This window comes from Peromyscus eremicus, chromosome 14 (genome assembly GCF_949786415.1).
Source record: "Peromyscus eremicus chromosome 14, PerEre_H2_v1, whole genome shotgun sequence".
Lineage (NCBI taxonomy): Eukaryota > Metazoa > Chordata > Mammalia > Rodentia > Cricetidae > Peromyscus > Peromyscus eremicus.
Genome location: NC_081430.1, coordinates 66,305,312 through 66,323,840, shown reverse-complemented (window position 1 = coordinate 66,323,840; position 18,529 = coordinate 66,305,312). Strand labels below are relative to the sequence as shown.

The window sequence follows — 18,529 nt, the reverse complement described above, 5'->3', positions numbered from 1 at the left end:
CAGAGCTGTGGGATACCTGCCAAGGAGAGTTGCATACAGGAAGCTGAACCACCCAAGAGAGAAAGAAGTGTGCTGCTGTTGGCAAAGCTGGCATCTAATAAGCCCATTATCATCAGACATGAAAATGCAGGGTTTGGAGTTTTCAGTCTGGTTTTGGTCCAAGACTTCCTCACAATGCCACCTTTCTTTCCTTTTGGAATGATAATGTATATTCTGTGTCATTGTATGTTGGACATATGTAATTTGATTTTGATTTTATAGGTGATTATAAGATGGCCTTGAATCTCAGAAGAAATTTTGGACTTTTAAATGGTATTGAGACTGTGAAAGATAATAGAGACTTTTAAAGTTAGATTACATGCATTTTGCATCATGATATGGCTACAGGTCTATGGGGGCCTGGGTGTAGAATATAATGGTTCTAATAAGAAAAGGCTCATATATTTGGATATTTGGTTCTTAGTTGGTGTACTACTTAGGAAATATTAGGGGGCATGGCTTGTTGAAAGAGATGCATCACTGTGAAGGTGGGTTAGGGTTAGGGTTTCAAGAGCCTACATATCTCACTCTCTAAATGCCTCTTTTCTGTTGACCAGAATGTAAGTTCGTAGCTACTTTTTCTCTAGAACCATGCCTGCCTGTCTGCCACCATGTTCCCCACCATGCGGGTCATGGATTAACAAGCCCCTCATTAAATGTTTTCTTTTATAAGCTGCCTTATCCATGGTGTCTTTACACAGCAATAAAATAAAAACTACGATAGGGGCTGTGAGAAGAGGGTCTTTCAGGTGAAAGGAGACAGAACACAATGATATAATGGTCTAAGGGGAATAATGAAATAAGAGTTAAATGGGATGGGGGTTGGGAGGACAGAATAGTAGAAGGAATATGGGAAAGGGAAACTGACATTAAAGACCTTTTGAAAAAGTCAGATGTAAACCTATTGCTGTAGAAATTTCTTAAAGCATACACACACACACACACACACACACACACACACAGAGAGAGAGAGAGAGAGAGAGAGAGAGAGAGAGAGAGAGAGAGAGAGAGAGAGATAGAGAGAGAGAGAGAGAGAGAGTTAAAATGAAATTACCCATAATAGGGTGACAATGCACAAATAAAAAACTTAGTCCATGGAATGAATTACCTTTTTGGTGTTGAATTGTTGGCCAGTGAGGTCCCAGAGACAAATGTTACAGGCTATTTTGTGTTTGTATAAACAGTAGAAAATCTATTTTAATTTCAAAAACCTAAACTGACTTAAATTTTTACTATTCTCTTATATGCCCTCAAATATTCCTTAGGCATCAAAAAGTCACCAAATATTTTATGTACAGCAGTATGGTCTAAAAATTAAGGTTTGGAAACTTAAATAGGTTTCTATTGCTGTGAAGAGTCACCATGACTACAGCAACTCTTATAAAGGAAAATATTTAATTGGGGCTGGCTTACGGTTTCAGAGGTTTAGTCCATTATCATTATGGCAAGAAGCACAGTAGCATGCAGGCAGACATGGTGGTGGAAAAGGAGCTGAGAGTTCTAAATTGTGATCTGCAGGTAGCAGAAGGAGACTGTGTGTCATACTGGGCTTAGCTTGAGCATATAAGACCTCAAAGCCTGTCCCCATGGTGACACACTTTATATAACAAGGCCACACCTACTCCTACAAGGCCAGACCTCCTAATAGTACCACTTCCTATGGGGCAAGCATTCAAACACATGAGTCTGTGGGGGCTATAGTTATTCAAACTACCACAGAAACTCATGTCACATACATTCAAAGCTGTTTACTATCAGTACCTTTTCTCTGTTCAGTGGCATCCATTGATTCATTATTCTACATACTTAGCTATCTACAAGTACACAATTTACACAGTATTAGCTACATGACATAAAAATGTGCTGTTTCTGTGATTGATATAAACAGTTAGTGGTACATTGTTGAAGGAATCCCCTGGTGGACTCATGTGAAGCCCTTTGAAGAGCGAAGCCAAGAATCCGGGAACTACAAAGAACAATGGTCACATTCTGAACTCTGGACTGAACTGGAATCCCATGCTAATTTGTGCATCATTAAATGAAAAGCCTAAGGAACCAAAAGGACCATCTAATCTCTTTCCATTTTTTCAATGCTTGGAGAAGTTTTAGATTAATAGCTTTTGATACTTTAATGATGTCAAAGAGAGACTGTAAGAGCCTTATTAATTCCATTGACTTTTTGCCAAGTAGAAAAGGCAATTTGTGATTACTGAATTAATCTATTCTGATTAGGAAAATTCATCACAGCAAGGATATTATAAAATGCAGAAAAGTAGGAACAATTTATAAAAATATATAGGAACAAATTTAAAAGAACAGATTGGACATGAGTTTAAAATGCCCTTGGAAGAATATAAGAGATCACCAGTTTTATGTGTATGTTAATATTTAAATCACTGTTCCATCCTTAAATTACCAAGATGGTTTTCATTTTCTAAACTGCTTAAAATTCCCAATTACAATCTCAAAGCATGACAAGGTACAAACCTAAAGTGTTTTGTTTTGCTTTTTAATATTTATTAATTTATTTACAGCCCAACTGCTGTTCCCCCTCCTTTCTGTCCTCCCAGTCCCCCTCCACACACATACCCTCTGTGCCCCAACCAACCCGCTCCTCCTCTGTTTCTATTTAGAAAGGGGCAGGCCTCCCGTGGATAGCAACAAAACATGGCATATCAAGTTGCAGTGAGACTAAGCACCTCTCCTTGTATTAAGCAAAAGAGTCAGAGACAGTCCCTGCTCCCACGGTCAGGAGTCCCACAAGAAGACCAAGCTATACAACTGTCACGCATGTTGTTGTTGTTTTTAATCTTACTACATGGATCAGCTAACAAGCTGTCTGTCTTCTCGGTCTTTGTTGCCTGTAAAAAAACAAACAAACAAACAAACAAACAAACAAACAAACAAAAAACAGTAATTAAATCCTCACTACCTTGATGCAAAATTTTCAAGTTTGCTGACACATTAATAAGATAACAACAGTGTTCTAAAGGAAGCAAAGTCATTACTTCAAGTCATTGTGCCCTAGGCTAACAAACTGGCTGTTTTTTTCTTTCCTCTCTTTGAATTTATTTTCAACTAAAATAAACTCTGTCCTTGAACATGCATCTATAAGCAAGCCCTTGGACAGACTGTTATCTTATCATCAGATAAATAATGAAAGCCTTTAAGATTGTTCTAAACACTAGTTCAAATTACCTTTGCCAGCATATCAAATACCATAGGGTGGGAGTATTAAAAGCTCTAAAATGATTGTGCTTTTAGTTTCTAGCCAAATGGACATGTTTTATTCAGAAATCCACAAACAAAACTTTATTCAGTTTCTCCAAATTACCCTTGAGATGTATCATTCCTTCCCATGTCCTAAAGGTTTAGTGGCCTGAATGTAGCCTCCTCCCCCTCTACCCTCACTCCTGTCCTTTCACCTTTACCTCCTTACATTATCCTTTTACTCATCACCCTGTCGCTCTGTCCCCTTCAACCTGGAACTATCAACTGTCTGAAGGATCCACTGATTCCTAGCTCCCATCCTCCCACCCTGCCAACATCAGGTGCAATGCTTGGCTTATCATTTGTTTTTCAATCTACTCTCTTCCCCATTCATATGACAGCCTCTATTCCAGCATCATAGTTTCTCCACTGCAAATGCCATTTTACAGTAATGATGTCATTGTTTTATTGCCCATCCCTGTCATTAATAGCACTGAAGCCAGGAATCATGCTCATTATCATCTTCCTCATTATTATCTTACATCTCAAGCAGCTTTGTGCCTATATTAGATTCACTCTCCCTTAAGAGAAATCTAATAAGTAAAGGAAGGTCCAAGCACTTAAACGTTGGCAGCCATGGGATTGCTGGACAGAGACAATTTTTGTCAACTCTGCCAATCATTAACAGCTATACTGACTCAAGGTCTCACATTAGCCTTGTCTTCCACAAGCTTTGTAATACACTCTGGGATATGTTCATACACACACACACACACACACACACACACACACACACACACAGTGCATGTCTTCATGTGAGCATACACACAAATGTCAGTATTTTAGGACTGAAAGTGTTTTGGTGATAGTAATTATTTGTGATAACTCAGTATTAAATAGTGATGGCTAAAGAATTATTTTTCATTCTGATCATGGGAGAAAACTTCAAATTAGGTAGGATAACATATAGTTCCAAGATGCTGAAGGTAGCTGATGAAAACTCCTAGTCTATGTCTGAAAACAGTTTTTCTGAAGTTGTCATATTTTCCAGTAATTATTCAAGAAATGTTGAAAAAGAGGAGCAAGCTTCATTTCTCAGTATGCATTCTTATTTTTTTTTTCCTTCTTGCTATTCTGCTATGTGGCATGATTTTTCAAAAATTTGAATCAGTCTTTTAAGGTAGAAAACCTACTTTACACTGACTGTGGATGCTCTTCCACACTTGATTTCTGCACATAGAACATGGGAGCAATGCTGATTGACTCCATTGAAGAATACAGATCGCTGTACAGAAGGCATGCAGCCTTCAAGTGTCTTCATTCCTATTTCTCTGCCTCATGATAGCTGCCCATGTTAAAGCCTTCAGTTTATTGAGGTATCTTCTTGATGTTATTATTTGAACACTCATGTTTTAACTTTAGAAAACTGAATAAACATTGAAGAAGAGAGAAGGACTTTTCTTTCCTTCTCAACAACAGAGTATTTTACTGTTTACCTTTGCACCACATACAAAAAAAGGTTTGATTACAAAATCCAGTCTTGCTAAGAGTTCCAGGCTTTGTTTCTCAAGGTAAAACATGGTTTTCCAAACACAAAGAAAGCAAGACATTTTTATGAGTTCATCTCCCCTCCCTCCCTCCTTCCCTCCCTCTCTCTATCCCTCCTTCTCTCTCTCTCTCTCTCTCTCTCTCTCTCTCTCTCTCTCTCTCTCTCTCTCTCTCAGAGGTCACACACACACACGCTTTCTCCCTTACCATTTTCCTTGCTCCAAAAAATTGCTTCATTCTATATTTCTTGAGAAGTAGTGAAAGCAGTTACTCTTAAAACCTCTAAAGAATTTACTAATATTAAAGTTCCAGTTAAGTCTCTCCACCGTTTGGTGACAGGGTTTTTCATTCTGTCCAAAGCTGATTGAAGGTCTTGTAACACATCTCTATAGCTATTTCCATAGTGAGTGCTCCATGCATACAGAAAATCATAAGCAGGTTTCCATATTGTCTATAAAAGAAAAAATAGAATGAAGTGAATAACAGACAAGTAACAGAGAGAGAGAGAGACAGAAACAGAGAGATTTTTTAAATGTTAAAGACTTAAAATGGAATGCCTATTATGTGAACTCTTTGATTTAGAAAAATAATCACTATCATTTCTTATATCCCTGTGTTTCTAAAATTAGAGTGTTTTTTGCAAAATATAATAGTTATAAAGTATGAACTTTTTTCTTGATCCACTGTTTAGTGTACATTGCCTTGATGTTAATATAAAATTCCCTTGCATAATTTGAATTTTACATTTTATTATTTGTGTATTTATTTATTGTGTGTGTGTTGGGGGGTGAATGTATGCCATAGATATATGTGGAAATAAGAGGATAACTTGATGGAGTGAGTTTTCTCCTACCATGTGGGTTCCAGGGGTGAAATTCAGTTGTCAAACTTCATGGCAAGCCCCTTTATCAACTGAGACATCTTGTCAGCACCATATTTTTTTTATAATAACAAACAGTATTGAGATAAACTTTTAATTCTCTGACTTTTAAGATTAAAGTTTTTTACATATATATATTTGTGTTGAGTTCTATGATGCTACATATTATAATAATGTGCTATCCAATATGTTTTGCACTTTTAATTCATTCTATTCCAGCAAATCTATCCATAAGGAAAACTGTAGCTTGATGATCAAATCAAAATAAAAACAAAAATAATAGTTCTTTAACTCAAAAACTTACTTTCATTGTACATTTTATGACCCAAAGAAAGATCAGTATTCTATGTTTTTTTACTTTTCTTCCCCTGAGCACCTGCCCACACCAATGACATCACTGTTTCCATAGAAATAAATGTACGTCAAAGGAGAGCTTCACATACAAGCAAGTACGTGATGGTTACCAAGGCAACAGGCTCAGAGGGAATGAAGACAAAGGCAAATCAAATAAGATAAATGGAAGAACACAGATATATACACAGCTTAACAGGAATTTAATCTAGAAAATAACAAGACATACACACACGCTTTGAATATTTGGAACATAAACTTTAGTACTCACTATTTATTTGGGCTTACCAAATTAACTTATTTGTAATTCTATCACTTATAAAATGTTAAAATCACAGACTTTGAGCTTACTATTGCACAGAATTGCTTTCTAAAAATGGTGCCTCCATTAACATCAACATTCCATGTAATTGGATATAATTTTTCCACTTGCATCCACTATCACCCATATAGTCTATAATTGAAGTGGGAAGAATTAAATCTCTAAGTGATACCATTATGCTTTGCTTCAGTCCACATGAAAAAGCTCAAAGGGTAATGTGATGTTATTTGTTCAAGTAACATTTGAGCAATTTGGCATTTCTGAGGAGACATGAATACCTATCCCCTCACTTCTCTTGCAAAGGCTAATTTTGTAAAATAGAGAATCAAGTGTAATTGTCAAAGTTATGTCATGGTAAGGTATATGACACAGAAGCAGAAGTCACCTTAGTGCAGCAGTTCTTAACCTGTGGATCACAACCCCCTAAAGACCATTGGAAAGTACAGATATTTACATTACAATTCATAACAGTAGCAAAATTACACTTATGAAGCAGCAACAAAAATAATTTAATGATTGGGCGTCACCACAACATGAGAAACTGTATTAAAGGGTCGCAGAATTAGGAAGGTTGAGAACCTCTGTCTTAGAGTTTTGGACATAAGCTTTACCATCACTGACCCAGTTTATGGGAAATTGTATCTTCTGCTACTGAAATAACGCCGGGGGGGTGTCCTATTTTCTGAAGGTTTCCGTTGAACACAAACTACCCACACAACTGATATTAAGTAGCCATTCAGCAAGGAAGACAAATTGAGCCACATTAATAGAATCTTGTTAGGGCTCTATCTCCACTGTCAGTGCTTAGATGCAGAGATGCACTGAAAAGGTAGATTAGTCACTGTGGATGTTTCATGCTCTGAACTTATATTCTATATTGAATCCATTCAATCACTAATACTCAACTAGTTGGGATAATACTTTTCTATTTGTCATGTATTGTTTACATAATTGTTATGTATATTTAACAGCCCCTCAGACTGTTCTAAGTCACTTTGTGACTGAGTTGGGAAAAGAAATGTATTTGGAAATATTTACAATAGGCAGTAACTGACAGCAGTGAGTAAAAGATGATAGAGCAGAAGATTAGCATAAAATACCATAGAACGTAGGTATCTGTTGGGGATTTCAAATGGGTAATTTCAGAGTTCTTTACTGTGCTGCACATACAAGTGCTTTTATACTCATGGGCAGTTTAAACCACCCCACTGACTTTCCCAGGCAGACAAGCTCTGCATGGCATGCCTTGCTGGGCAAGGTAAATTAGCGTATACAGAAAAGCCCCAAGGTGTGTTCAGACATGTATAGACTTCTCTGTGCTGTTAAGAGACTGGAAATATACTCAAGTGATGCAAAAATTAGAGCCTACATCTCTCCATGCACTTGTACAGAGTACTACTACATAACCCCTTCACATAGAACACAGAATAGTGCAACCAGCACTGGCAATTCAGAGAAAAATGGATTGACTGTTGAGGTCTGATCTCTATGTAAGTCTTCTGAAAGTACAAAGAAAGCTCCCAGGAGTACCTAAATTAATCAGAAATGTAAGGAAGGTTATTGCCTTAAACTCATTTGATGGTCCCTGAAGTCTAAATCATATCCAGACAGAAAAGAGTATGAGAGTGTTAGGCTGGAAACACAAGGGCATAGATTACTTCCCTGATTTGAACTAAAATATGAATGAGATTTTCCATCCAGGTTTTTCTTCAATATAGCAAATTAAGCCTGCATATTTCTTCAGTATAAAATCTGATTTGCTATATACAAAATCACTAGTGGCTTTCAACCCAGATGGTAGAAAAATACCATCACATACAGTATAAATATGGTAAATACATGTTTGTCCACCAATTATTTTACTTGCTAAGTCAAGATTTACTGGATATATATCCCTGCAAAAAATTTTGTTACAGCAAGGCACAAAATGAGGAATAAGCATGGTGCTTAGATATAGGAACAAGGCAGACAGTTGAACAAACATTAGTACAATGGATAAACAGACAAGACTTGATAATTAATAACAATTACAAAAATTATACCTCTCAACTGACTTGCATCAATTAATGTGAGAAACACAGGACCTTCTCTTTTTTTTAAGGTTTTATTTTGTTCTATGTGTACGTATATATGTGGACCATGTGTGTGACTGGCACCCTCAGGACAGAAGAAGGTTTTGGATTTCCTGGAACTGGAGTTATGAGTAGTTGTGAGCCACTATGTGGGTGCTGGGAGCCAAGCCCAGTACTCTTCAAGAACAGCCAATACTCTTAACTGATGAGCCACCTCTCCTGCCATAAGACATGATCTTGCCATTGGATGGGGAGTGATATGCTGTAAAGAAGGAAAGTAGGTTTTACTGCCAGGGTCCTATGTTCACATCCAGATTCCATTGCTTATTTGACAGTTCAGTTTGAGCTTTGGATTTTTAAGCTATAAAGTATGTATAATAATTTCCAAGTCTTGTCTCTTCAATAAGGTACCCCAAGAAGTACCCATATTATAGTTTGTGTGTAATACTTTTTAGTAGTATACCATGGAAAATATGTAAACTTTTAATAGAGGCAAGATAAAGAAGCATTTTTTTTTAGCTCTATGGAATGAGAGATAATGGACAAGGGCTATCTGAAAAGAACTTAGAATGGACAAATGACTTGAAAGCAGTCAAGAATTGAATATCATTCATGTCACAGTGATGAAGAAAAACATGTGAATAGAAGAAAATGTCAAAGAAGAGAAAATGGGGGTGGAAATTTAAACTTCTGTTAAGTGTACTATAGTAGATACAAGTAACATCCAGAAGCAAAGGATGGAGAGAGAGTGGAGTCAGAGTACAGAATGGTATTCATGATGCCAAAAACAGTGAGACCCAGCTGACTCAAAAGGATATCTAGTGGCTTGCCTGGAGTCAGTTCCACAGCCCCACATAGCTGGTTTTATATATATATGTGTGTGTGTGTGTGTGTGTGTGTGTGTGTGTGTGTGTGTGTATGTATACATACATATATATACATATACACATATGTGTGTGTTTAGTATTAAATTAATAGATTAAAATCATCTAGGTTGGGAGTATTTATGTGATGGAAATTAGCAAAAGCAATGATTGAGGCATTTCCCCTCCTGCAAAGCCAGTCATTAAATTTTCACCACCACGACACAGCAGGTATCTTTTTCTGTTACCTCCCTCACATCCTATAACACAAAGTGACACAATGAAGCATGTAACATAGGCAAGCAAGGATATGGACATTCTGCCCACCTGTGGTAACCCTAAAGATGTCAGTGTAAAGTACATAAAGAGGGACAAGCTGTGAACAAGTGCAAAGAATCAAAACCCGCCCCAAAATGGATCACATACAGAATTTGAGCACTGGAAAGAGAGAAATATAACTGGGGGAATAATCATCAGGAAACGGGTGAATTTTTTAAAGAAGGAAAAATAGAAAAGTGAACATTCTATAAAGGAAATCAATTTGTTGTTTAAATCCTAACTTTTCCAGATAAATACTTTAAGATTATTGAGGACTGAAAAGATATTCCATCTAAAACATCCAAGAAGAAAGGCTAACTTTCATTGGCCAGAAACATTAAAACAAAAGGATGTTTGAACCATTTTGAAAAGTAGTTTAGTATTGGTTGCTTTTCTGTTGGTGTGATAAAAATGTATGGCCAAAACCAATCTATAGAAGAAAGAGTCTATTTTAGCTAAGGATCCAGAGGGGTAGATGTCCATAATAATTGGGGAGGTCTGATAGTAGGTAAATGGAACAAGAAGCTGAGAGATCACAGCTCAGCCTCACATGGGAAGCAGAGGAAGCAAGCTTGAAGTGAGACAAGATGTATTTTCTCAAAGACTGCCCCCAGTGACAAACTTCCTCCAGCAAGGTTCCATGCCCTAAACGTTTCCTAACCACCTCCCCTCACCAGCACCAACAAACTGAAGACCAAAGTGAACAAATGCATGAGCCTATCAGAGACATTCCCCACTTAAGCCACTACCATAATTAAAGGGACAAACAATAATGAAGTTGAGAAAGCATACAGTTCTGTCAACAGCTATAAACTGTATACAATGAGAGAAACACTAAAATTTAAGAAATATGTTATTCCTCAGTAAACAAATACCAGGTGTGCTAAACATAACTTTTCTATTTTAAGCTTCTCTACACGAAGCCAGATTTCCTCAGTGCAAAAAATGGTCCAATCAGTTTTTTGTCCTTTATGGAGAAGATGGATGATATTTAGATTCAAGTTCTTACATATGTCCACATTTAATTTTCCAAATTTATATTTTATTTATACTTGCCTCCAAAAAAAATGAAAATATATCAAAGACAAAAATAAAGACTATAACTGGCATGTATCAGTTGGGTAAAATTCTGTATTAAAATATAGTACAGACCCAAGAAGTTCACAAAAGATTCACATTTTATAAAAAATTACAAAGAAAATAATGTCTTCATCCCTGGAAATGGTGGAAGGAAAACATGTTGAATCAATAATTTTCTTTTCATATCAACACAAGTTAAATACCAAAGATGAGTGGTAGATTAACAAGACCTCCTCCACATTTCTCTTACCATTTATCTAATCCAAGTTTTTTTGTGATTTTCTAATTACTTACATTTTTAATAAACAAGCTGTTCTCATGTACCTTAGACAAAAATTACTGTGACAAATTTATTAGTTTAAGTACATGTGATAAGTTTCATTGTCACAATCACTAACCTTGTCACCCAAATTATCCTGTTCTTAGCCAATGGTAGCTTATTTAAGTTGGCTCTGAGCTCTTCTGACACGACCTAATTTCTGTCTTTGGGTGATTCCTGGAGAGATGCTCAGTGGTCAACAGCACATACTGCACTTGCAGAGGATCTGGGTTCTGTTCCCAGCACCCACAGTGCAGTTCATAGCCACCTATAACTCCAGCTGCAAGGGATCCAGCTGCCCTCTCTGGCCTCTATGGGTACCTGCTTTCACATGGAATACAGATTCACTCAGGAATCCATACATACACATAGAATAAATAAATCTTTTTAAGAAAGTGATTTCTCCAAGGAATCCTGGTTCCTTTCAGTGTAATAGGGAGCCTGGAAAGCACAGTTGAGACACTGAGGTGCTCCTTAGCACTGCTCCACTCTTCAGCAGATGACATCCAAGTTTTAACAATGGCTTTCCCAGTTTTGTTTAATGTTGTGACTAAGGTAAGACATGCAGACACTCTGTTCTTGTGCTGTGGATATCAAAAGGAAGCGTGCTGCTGAGACTTCGGGTTTGTTGAGTTAGTCTTAACCACAGTGCAAATTCCCTCAGCCCTTTCATCTTTGTCACAAACATCTGATGCACAGCTCCATCCTTACTCCTCTGCTCTCAGATTTCCTTTTCTGTGTATATGTATATGTGGTGTGCTTTTGTGTATATGTGTCCATGTGGGGGGGGGATTTGCATGTACATGTGTACTTGTGTATGGAAGCCAGATGAAATCAATGGCTCCAACTTTGTGTATTAAGAGTTTTCTCACCCATTAACCTAGTATAGTTAATCAGCTTGCTTCAGGGATTCCCCTTTTCGACTTTGTAACTGCTAAGGTTGTAGGCAGCTGCCATGCCCACCTGGCATTTACATGGAAGCTGGGGCTCAGCTAAGAACTCTGGTTCTCAGGCTTATGGTCAAAGATTTTAGCTACTAAGCCATATCCCATGCCTTTATATTACTTAATGTTAACTTCTTGGCAGTATAGGCTAATCCTAGAACAGAAAACATGAGGCTAATGGAGGCATAGCACTCTTAATTTTTCATCTGTGTGCTCCCCTCTCTTTATACACAGAGAAGTAGCAAAGCATTTAGTCTATTAAGTTAAGTGATTTTCCAAACTTCCAGTGTAGCTATGGAAGAAATATGTCTTACTTTTGATTTATCTTCTCAGTATTAGCAGACACAGTAAAAGAAAGGGAACAATGATGGTGAAATATGGGAATGCAAATGAAATGAAACAGAAATAGAGACAAGAACAATCATGTTTTACATTTTTAGCGTACTTATTCCAGGAAGCCAATACAACTCATTAGATATTGCACTAGATGACAAAATGCAGCAAGATCAGGAGCAACTCAGAACTGAGAATCCCAGTCTGTTTTTTTTTAACTCATAAAATAGGAATAACATAAAGAATGTAATTGATTTTAATTACCTTTGGAAAATTGCATTTTACCACATTAGAGGATTAGTAATCCACCTACTTGTATCACATAAAATTATAGGAGCAGTATTTCATTTTAAGTACCATTAGCTGCAGAAGTATTGAGGCACATTTGCCTTCCTAATGGTTATTATATGTGTTCTGTGTTCACATTTAGAATATCCAGGTAGGCCTTACACCATCTCTGATTAGTAAATATGTAAATAATTTTTTATTCAGGTGGCTTTTATCTTCAGAAGAGATAAAAAGCTAACTCCTTGGGCATCTTACTTCCTCAATAGAGACAGTGTTTGGTTAAAATCTGATGTAAGATTCTCTTGAAAAGAGAGAAATCTTTGTCTCAATGTAGCCAGCTATGTTTGCAGTAAGAATAATCACTTAGGAATTCTGCATTATCATGAACCAGACAATTATGGTGGACTCATTTCTTGCAAGTCATCTCAAATTAGACCAAGGTGAGATGGAGACCTGCTGGGTAATCCATTTTCACCAATTTCTAGTTAGGGAGACCCCTTATTGCCTTTCCCCTAGTAACTATTCTCATCCCTCACACAAATAAGAGACACCTAAATGTTATAGTTTGGAAAAAATAAGCTTCTCTAATCCATTCTTTACTGCATATATATATATATATATATATATATATATATATATATATATATATATATATATAAAAGCAAATTCTAGGAACTATAATGGCAAGGACTTAAAAGTGCATACTCTAGGTTGGAAGTCAGCCTCTTGACAGAGTAGTCCAGGATCTTTCATAAGCTATAAATTTTTCTTTGAGCTTTTATCTTTTCCTGCTGTCAAATAAACTGAAGTGTACAAGATGTCATAAAAGCACCACTAAGCACATGAAGCAACAGATGTAAAATTTCCTCACACACATTAGGTGCTTGATCACAGGTAATTATTGTTGAGTTTGAAGCTTAATTACAAAATCACAGTCACATCTGCAGACAAGAATCCAGGTCCCTGAGTTATAAATCCAGCATCATTTCACTAAAGGATTACCACAGATTTATTTTATAACCAAGTGGTTTTTATAAACACAGCTGTTGGGTCTTATGCTTAGCTGGTTTTCTAAAATCATAGACCCCTTTCCCTCTAATAACAGACTTGATAAAGAAAACTTGAAATTAGGCCTTTGGGAATGTAGCTTAATTGATAGAATGCTTGACTGTCAACCATGAAGCTGTGTTCAGTCTCCATCATCACATAAACATGTATGGGGGCCCATGCCTGCAGATGGAAGCTGGGAAAGCACAAGTTCAAGGTCATTCTAAGCTGCATCGTGAGTTCATGACCAACCTCTATGATCTTGTTCCAAAAAAAAGAAAAATGGCAAAACAATATGACTGTGCTATCTCTAGTTCCAACACTAAAGGTCTGAGAGGATATTCTATTCTTTCTGTCACTGGTAGGTGAGTTTTCATAGAATACTTTTCCCTTTATGAAAGAATAAATATATATCTCACTGCAAAACAACAAAGATTTACATAGCAAGGCTTCAACAGATCAAGGCTCAGATAAATAAGGAGACAACAGAGTACCCATATAACAAAGGCTTGGAGTTGTCCTGTGAACAGGATCATTCTAAATAATCCAGGCCATCCCTTGTACCTTTTGTCAGAGATATTTTCCAAGGAAAATTAAATGTTAAGCCCATAAGGAAAAGCTGATCTCCCAAGACTTTTTCTCATTTTCCCCCCATGTGTTAACACCTTGCTAGTTTCTCAGCACAGAAACCTTGAAATCACTGCTGATATATTTCTTTACCTACATTCTTTCTCAGTCCTATCACTAAAAATGGTTCCATTTTATTCCATTTTCCAGAAAATCACATCAAGATCATAGATTTCTCAAATGCAACTCTTCTTCTTCAACAAAATAATAGATACTATGTGTTTCATGGTGACAATAATCATCAAATATCACAAATAGTTTTTATATATACTATTTTATCTGACCATCTAAACACCTAAAAAGATAGTGCTATATGACTCAGTTAAAAAATTCTTAGAAAAGCCAAGTAACTTGTCCAAAGTCATGGGGGCTAATGAATGGAGTAATAGAACAGGAATCCAGGCAAGGGAGCTTTACTTGAAGAGTTTTGTCTCTAAACTCCAGCAAGTGAAACACCACATCTCTCTCCTCCACACATGATTACTCATCAGTGCTCTCTAGACCTCACTGCTAATGAGAATCCACTCCAGAGCCTTGCAGTAACTGAAATACTACTGGTTCTTTGGTTTTAGGAGGCATCCCCTGAGTTCTCCTGATCATTTTGATCTTTGCTTACTCAGTCAATTCTGTAAAGGTTCATCTTCTGTCTAGATTAGTGGTTAGGAACATGAATAAGACAAACAGGATTCCAAACCCTAGTTCTGTAACTCACCATTGCACTCTGGTTGTTATATAAATGTGTTAATACTCAGGGTACCTGTGTGTAAGAAAGAGGATGATTCTAATGCCTTGCTTTCTGTTTGTTAATTAATGAGATGTGTGAAGAAGATTCTCATAATGACTGATACACAGCTATTTTCATTTTTATGTCATCGTGTGCTTCTGGATGGAAGATGTAGCTCAGTAGTGGAGCGTCTTCAAAATATTTTTATTTAAAAATTAAGTTTATCCTAATTTTGAACTAATGTAGATATTAGATTTTAAAAGAAAAAAGTCTTATTTTACTTTTGTGTGCTTTGAAGTTTGTGAGCCAATGCTAAGTAAGAACTGATTAACTCAGAAAGCCTATTAAGTATGTAGATGAATAAAACACTGAAAGAAAAGACAATTGGGAATGATACCAAACAGAGATGGATTCTATATAAAACCTTTCATTCACTTATTAAAAAAACTGATAGAATTAGCTATTTGAAAATCACCAACTCTCCCACCCAGTGTTGTGTTTGTGTATGTACATAGAATCAATGTATATTTGAAGGCCAGAAAACAAACCTGGCTATCCACCTGTTTTGCTGTTGTTGTTGTTGTTGTTGTTGTTTGTGTGTGTGTGAGTGTGTGTCTGTGTCTGTGTCTGTGTGTATGTCTCTCTCTCTCCTGTGTGTGTGGTGTGTGTGTGTGTGTGTGTGTGTGTTTGGCTTACAGTCACATGGAGGGAGAGGGTATAAGCTCATGCATACTCTTTTACTTATTCCCTTAAAACAAAGTATCTCACCCAACTTGAAGCTTGATTGCCAGTTAGCAAGCCCCAGTGATTCTTCTTTCTTTGCATCTCACAGTTCTGAGTTTACAGGCAGACTAAGCTACCTGGCCATATCCAGCTTTTTATGTGAGTGCTGATATCTGAGCTCAGAGTCTCACCGTTGTACAGCAAGCACTCTTAACACATTGAGCCACATCTCCAATCCCGTAATCTGGCTTTTTGAGAAAGTGTCTCTCATTGGCTGAACATACCAACTAGGTTTCCCTATCTCCACCTGCATGCTTGACTTTTAAAAATAGGCTCTGGAAACCCAACCGGTGTCCTTATGTTTGCATAATAAGTATTTCATCTAACAAGAAATCACAACAGTTCTACATTCTCATTTTTAATCTACATGTAGGATAAAATGCTTTGAGCATTCCAGATGTAAATCAGAAAAGAAGGGAAAACAAAGACTGCTTCTAGAGGATACAAAAGAGAATTAGACTTGCACTAAGGGGTGACTGCAAAGAGAATTACAATACAGCTGGCTGACTGTACTGCTCTACATTTGAATAGTGTCAAAGATGAAAAACACATGGTGGTTAGAAAGTCTCAGCTTCATTGTGTCTCCAGTTTCTGATGCAAGCACATAAAGGTCCTTTTATTGTCGGGTTTCAAACCTGGGCCACGGGATGGCAGATGGAAGGAAATGCAGCAATCGTAGTGGGCCCAGGGGTAGAGAGTTTTTATAGGGAAAAACCACAAGCTGGGAATTACATACTTTGGCAACTTGGGACTGGGTAGAAGGGATATGGGGCAAGGTGATTTTTTTTAAACTATTGGGGTTGGACTTTTTGGTGGGGAACCACAACTTGCTGGGCAGGGTTATCTGGGCTGCTCAGCAAGATTATCTAGATATCTTCAAGGGCCATAAACCTCAGACAGAATGTCTGCAGGGGCATACATACTGCCCTGTATCTGTTCAAGTTGTCATGGCACATTCCTGAGGTCCTTCCTGGAACTGAGTACAGCAGGTGGTTTAAGATGGTGGCCCTTCCCTAAGATGGAGTCGGTATTGGCTTCACAGTATAAACATATCTTCTGAAGGAAACATTTTCCTTAAAATGTGTTTTCATGGGCTGGAGAGACAGCTCAGCAGTTAAGATCATTGACTTCTCTTACAGAGAACCCAGTTTCAATTCCCAGCACCAAAATGGAAGTTGATAACTGTTTGTAACTCGAGTTCCAGGGAATCTGATACCAAATCTGGCCTCCACAGGCACCAAACATGCATGTGGTACATAGACATTTATAAAGGCAAAACATCCATATATATAAAATAAAAATAAACAAGTCTTTTAAAAACTTACAAAAATGATTTTTAAAATGTGTTTTGCTTATATGCATATGATTGGTTCTAAACATAGTTTTGCTTTAATGTAGTAAGTAGTTGTAGTAACAAAATATAAATTGAGGAGGTGCTTATTTTAAAAAGTGACATTCTCCAAACTCTCCAAAGACCTTTCCTTTGCATTCAGTATCCCCATTCTTCAACCATCCTGAGGCTTGATGAAGATGATCAGGCATATTTTGGAAGCAACATAATGCCATAGTTGTCAAGCTGGGTCCTGAGGGAACCTGCAGAGATTCACAGGTTTTTTGTGTCTCAGAAGAAAAAAATGTACCAGGGGCACAGGCCCATAGATCATATGTCAGAGTAAATGACATGACAGAAACAAAGACAGCACAGCAAAAGAACACTAAGTTGGTGTTTCCTCACCCCAAAGCCAGTTCCTGACCACTGCACCCTCACTTAGAGCTATTCAACTACCAGTCTTGTCAAATCCATCATGTTTAAAATCCATCTTTTTCAAGGAGAAAAAAACTCTACAATAACACTTTAGATTGCGGAAATTAGCATACATTGTCCCTTTAAGTGGTCAAACAGGTAAAATTTGTTATAGGACATTTGGAATGGTTTCAGGCTAAAATGCCTTTGAGTTTTTCTAAGTGATAACATAGGTCAGGTACTGGCTGTTAGTATTCGTTGCAATGACTTGAACTGTTGGCTTCAGAAAACATTTAGGGGCTTTCCTTTATGCTTCTGAGATTTTATCAGCCTCAGACACAGACTTAGTCACTTAGGATTTGGGCTGTGTGAAAGTAAATAATGGAAAAATAGGCTGTGTGTTAGCCTGCATCAAGATTTAAGAGGAGACAAACAATAAACACAATTAGAGAGAATCCAGATGCTTAGGAAGGCTGGCAGCACAAGCAGCTCTCCCGTAAGTCTAAACAAAACTCTTAAAAGCAAGGCCCTATCATAGACAAAAGAAGAGGAGCTTTCAATTAGACAGCTTTTTAATTAGTTAACTGAAATGTCAGGACCACAACAGCACAATTCTCACATACTCTTTTCTTCCTCAAGGTTGCTGATTTTTTAACTCACTCAGAGAAAACTTGTGTCCATCTCGTATGTTATGTTCATGCTAGAGTCTGCTCATTGATAGGCTTCAATTCCCTTCTAGGTTTATGGAGATAAGTGTAGCCAACAAGTGGGACATATGTGTCCAGCCCATAGCTGTCCCTGGGTAGATTTTGTTTAGAAGTCCTCACTTGTGAGCTGGGTTTCAGGAATTCAGCAGCTGTCCAGCTGACACCTGCTGCAGCTGGAAGGAGTCAAATTACTTGACTGACTGAACTCTTGCAACCTGGTCACCCAGCAGAATTGTTGCTTATGGTAAGAAGAGGAATCTCAAAAGTAAATATCCATCTCTATGGCCAGGTGTGGTGATATTTTATTTGTGTACTCCAATAAAGCTAATC

The 18,529-nt window shown here is 37.3% G+C and overlaps 1 protein-coding gene across 1 annotated transcript in view; it reads right to left on the bottom strand.

Moving 5' to 3' along the window:
* Positions 1-5,003: 5,003 nt before the first annotated feature.
* Macc1 (MET transcriptional regulator MACC1) overlaps positions 5,004-18,529 on the bottom strand; it is a 30,105-nt gene continuing 16,579 nt past the window's right edge. Inside the window, exon 5 of the mRNA XM_059279423.1 lies at positions 5,004-5,248. Coding sequence (XP_059135406.1) covers positions 5,036-5,248 — 213 coding nt within the window. The 3' untranslated portion in view covers positions 5,004-5,035. The remainder of the gene's footprint in view (positions 5,249-18,529) is intronic.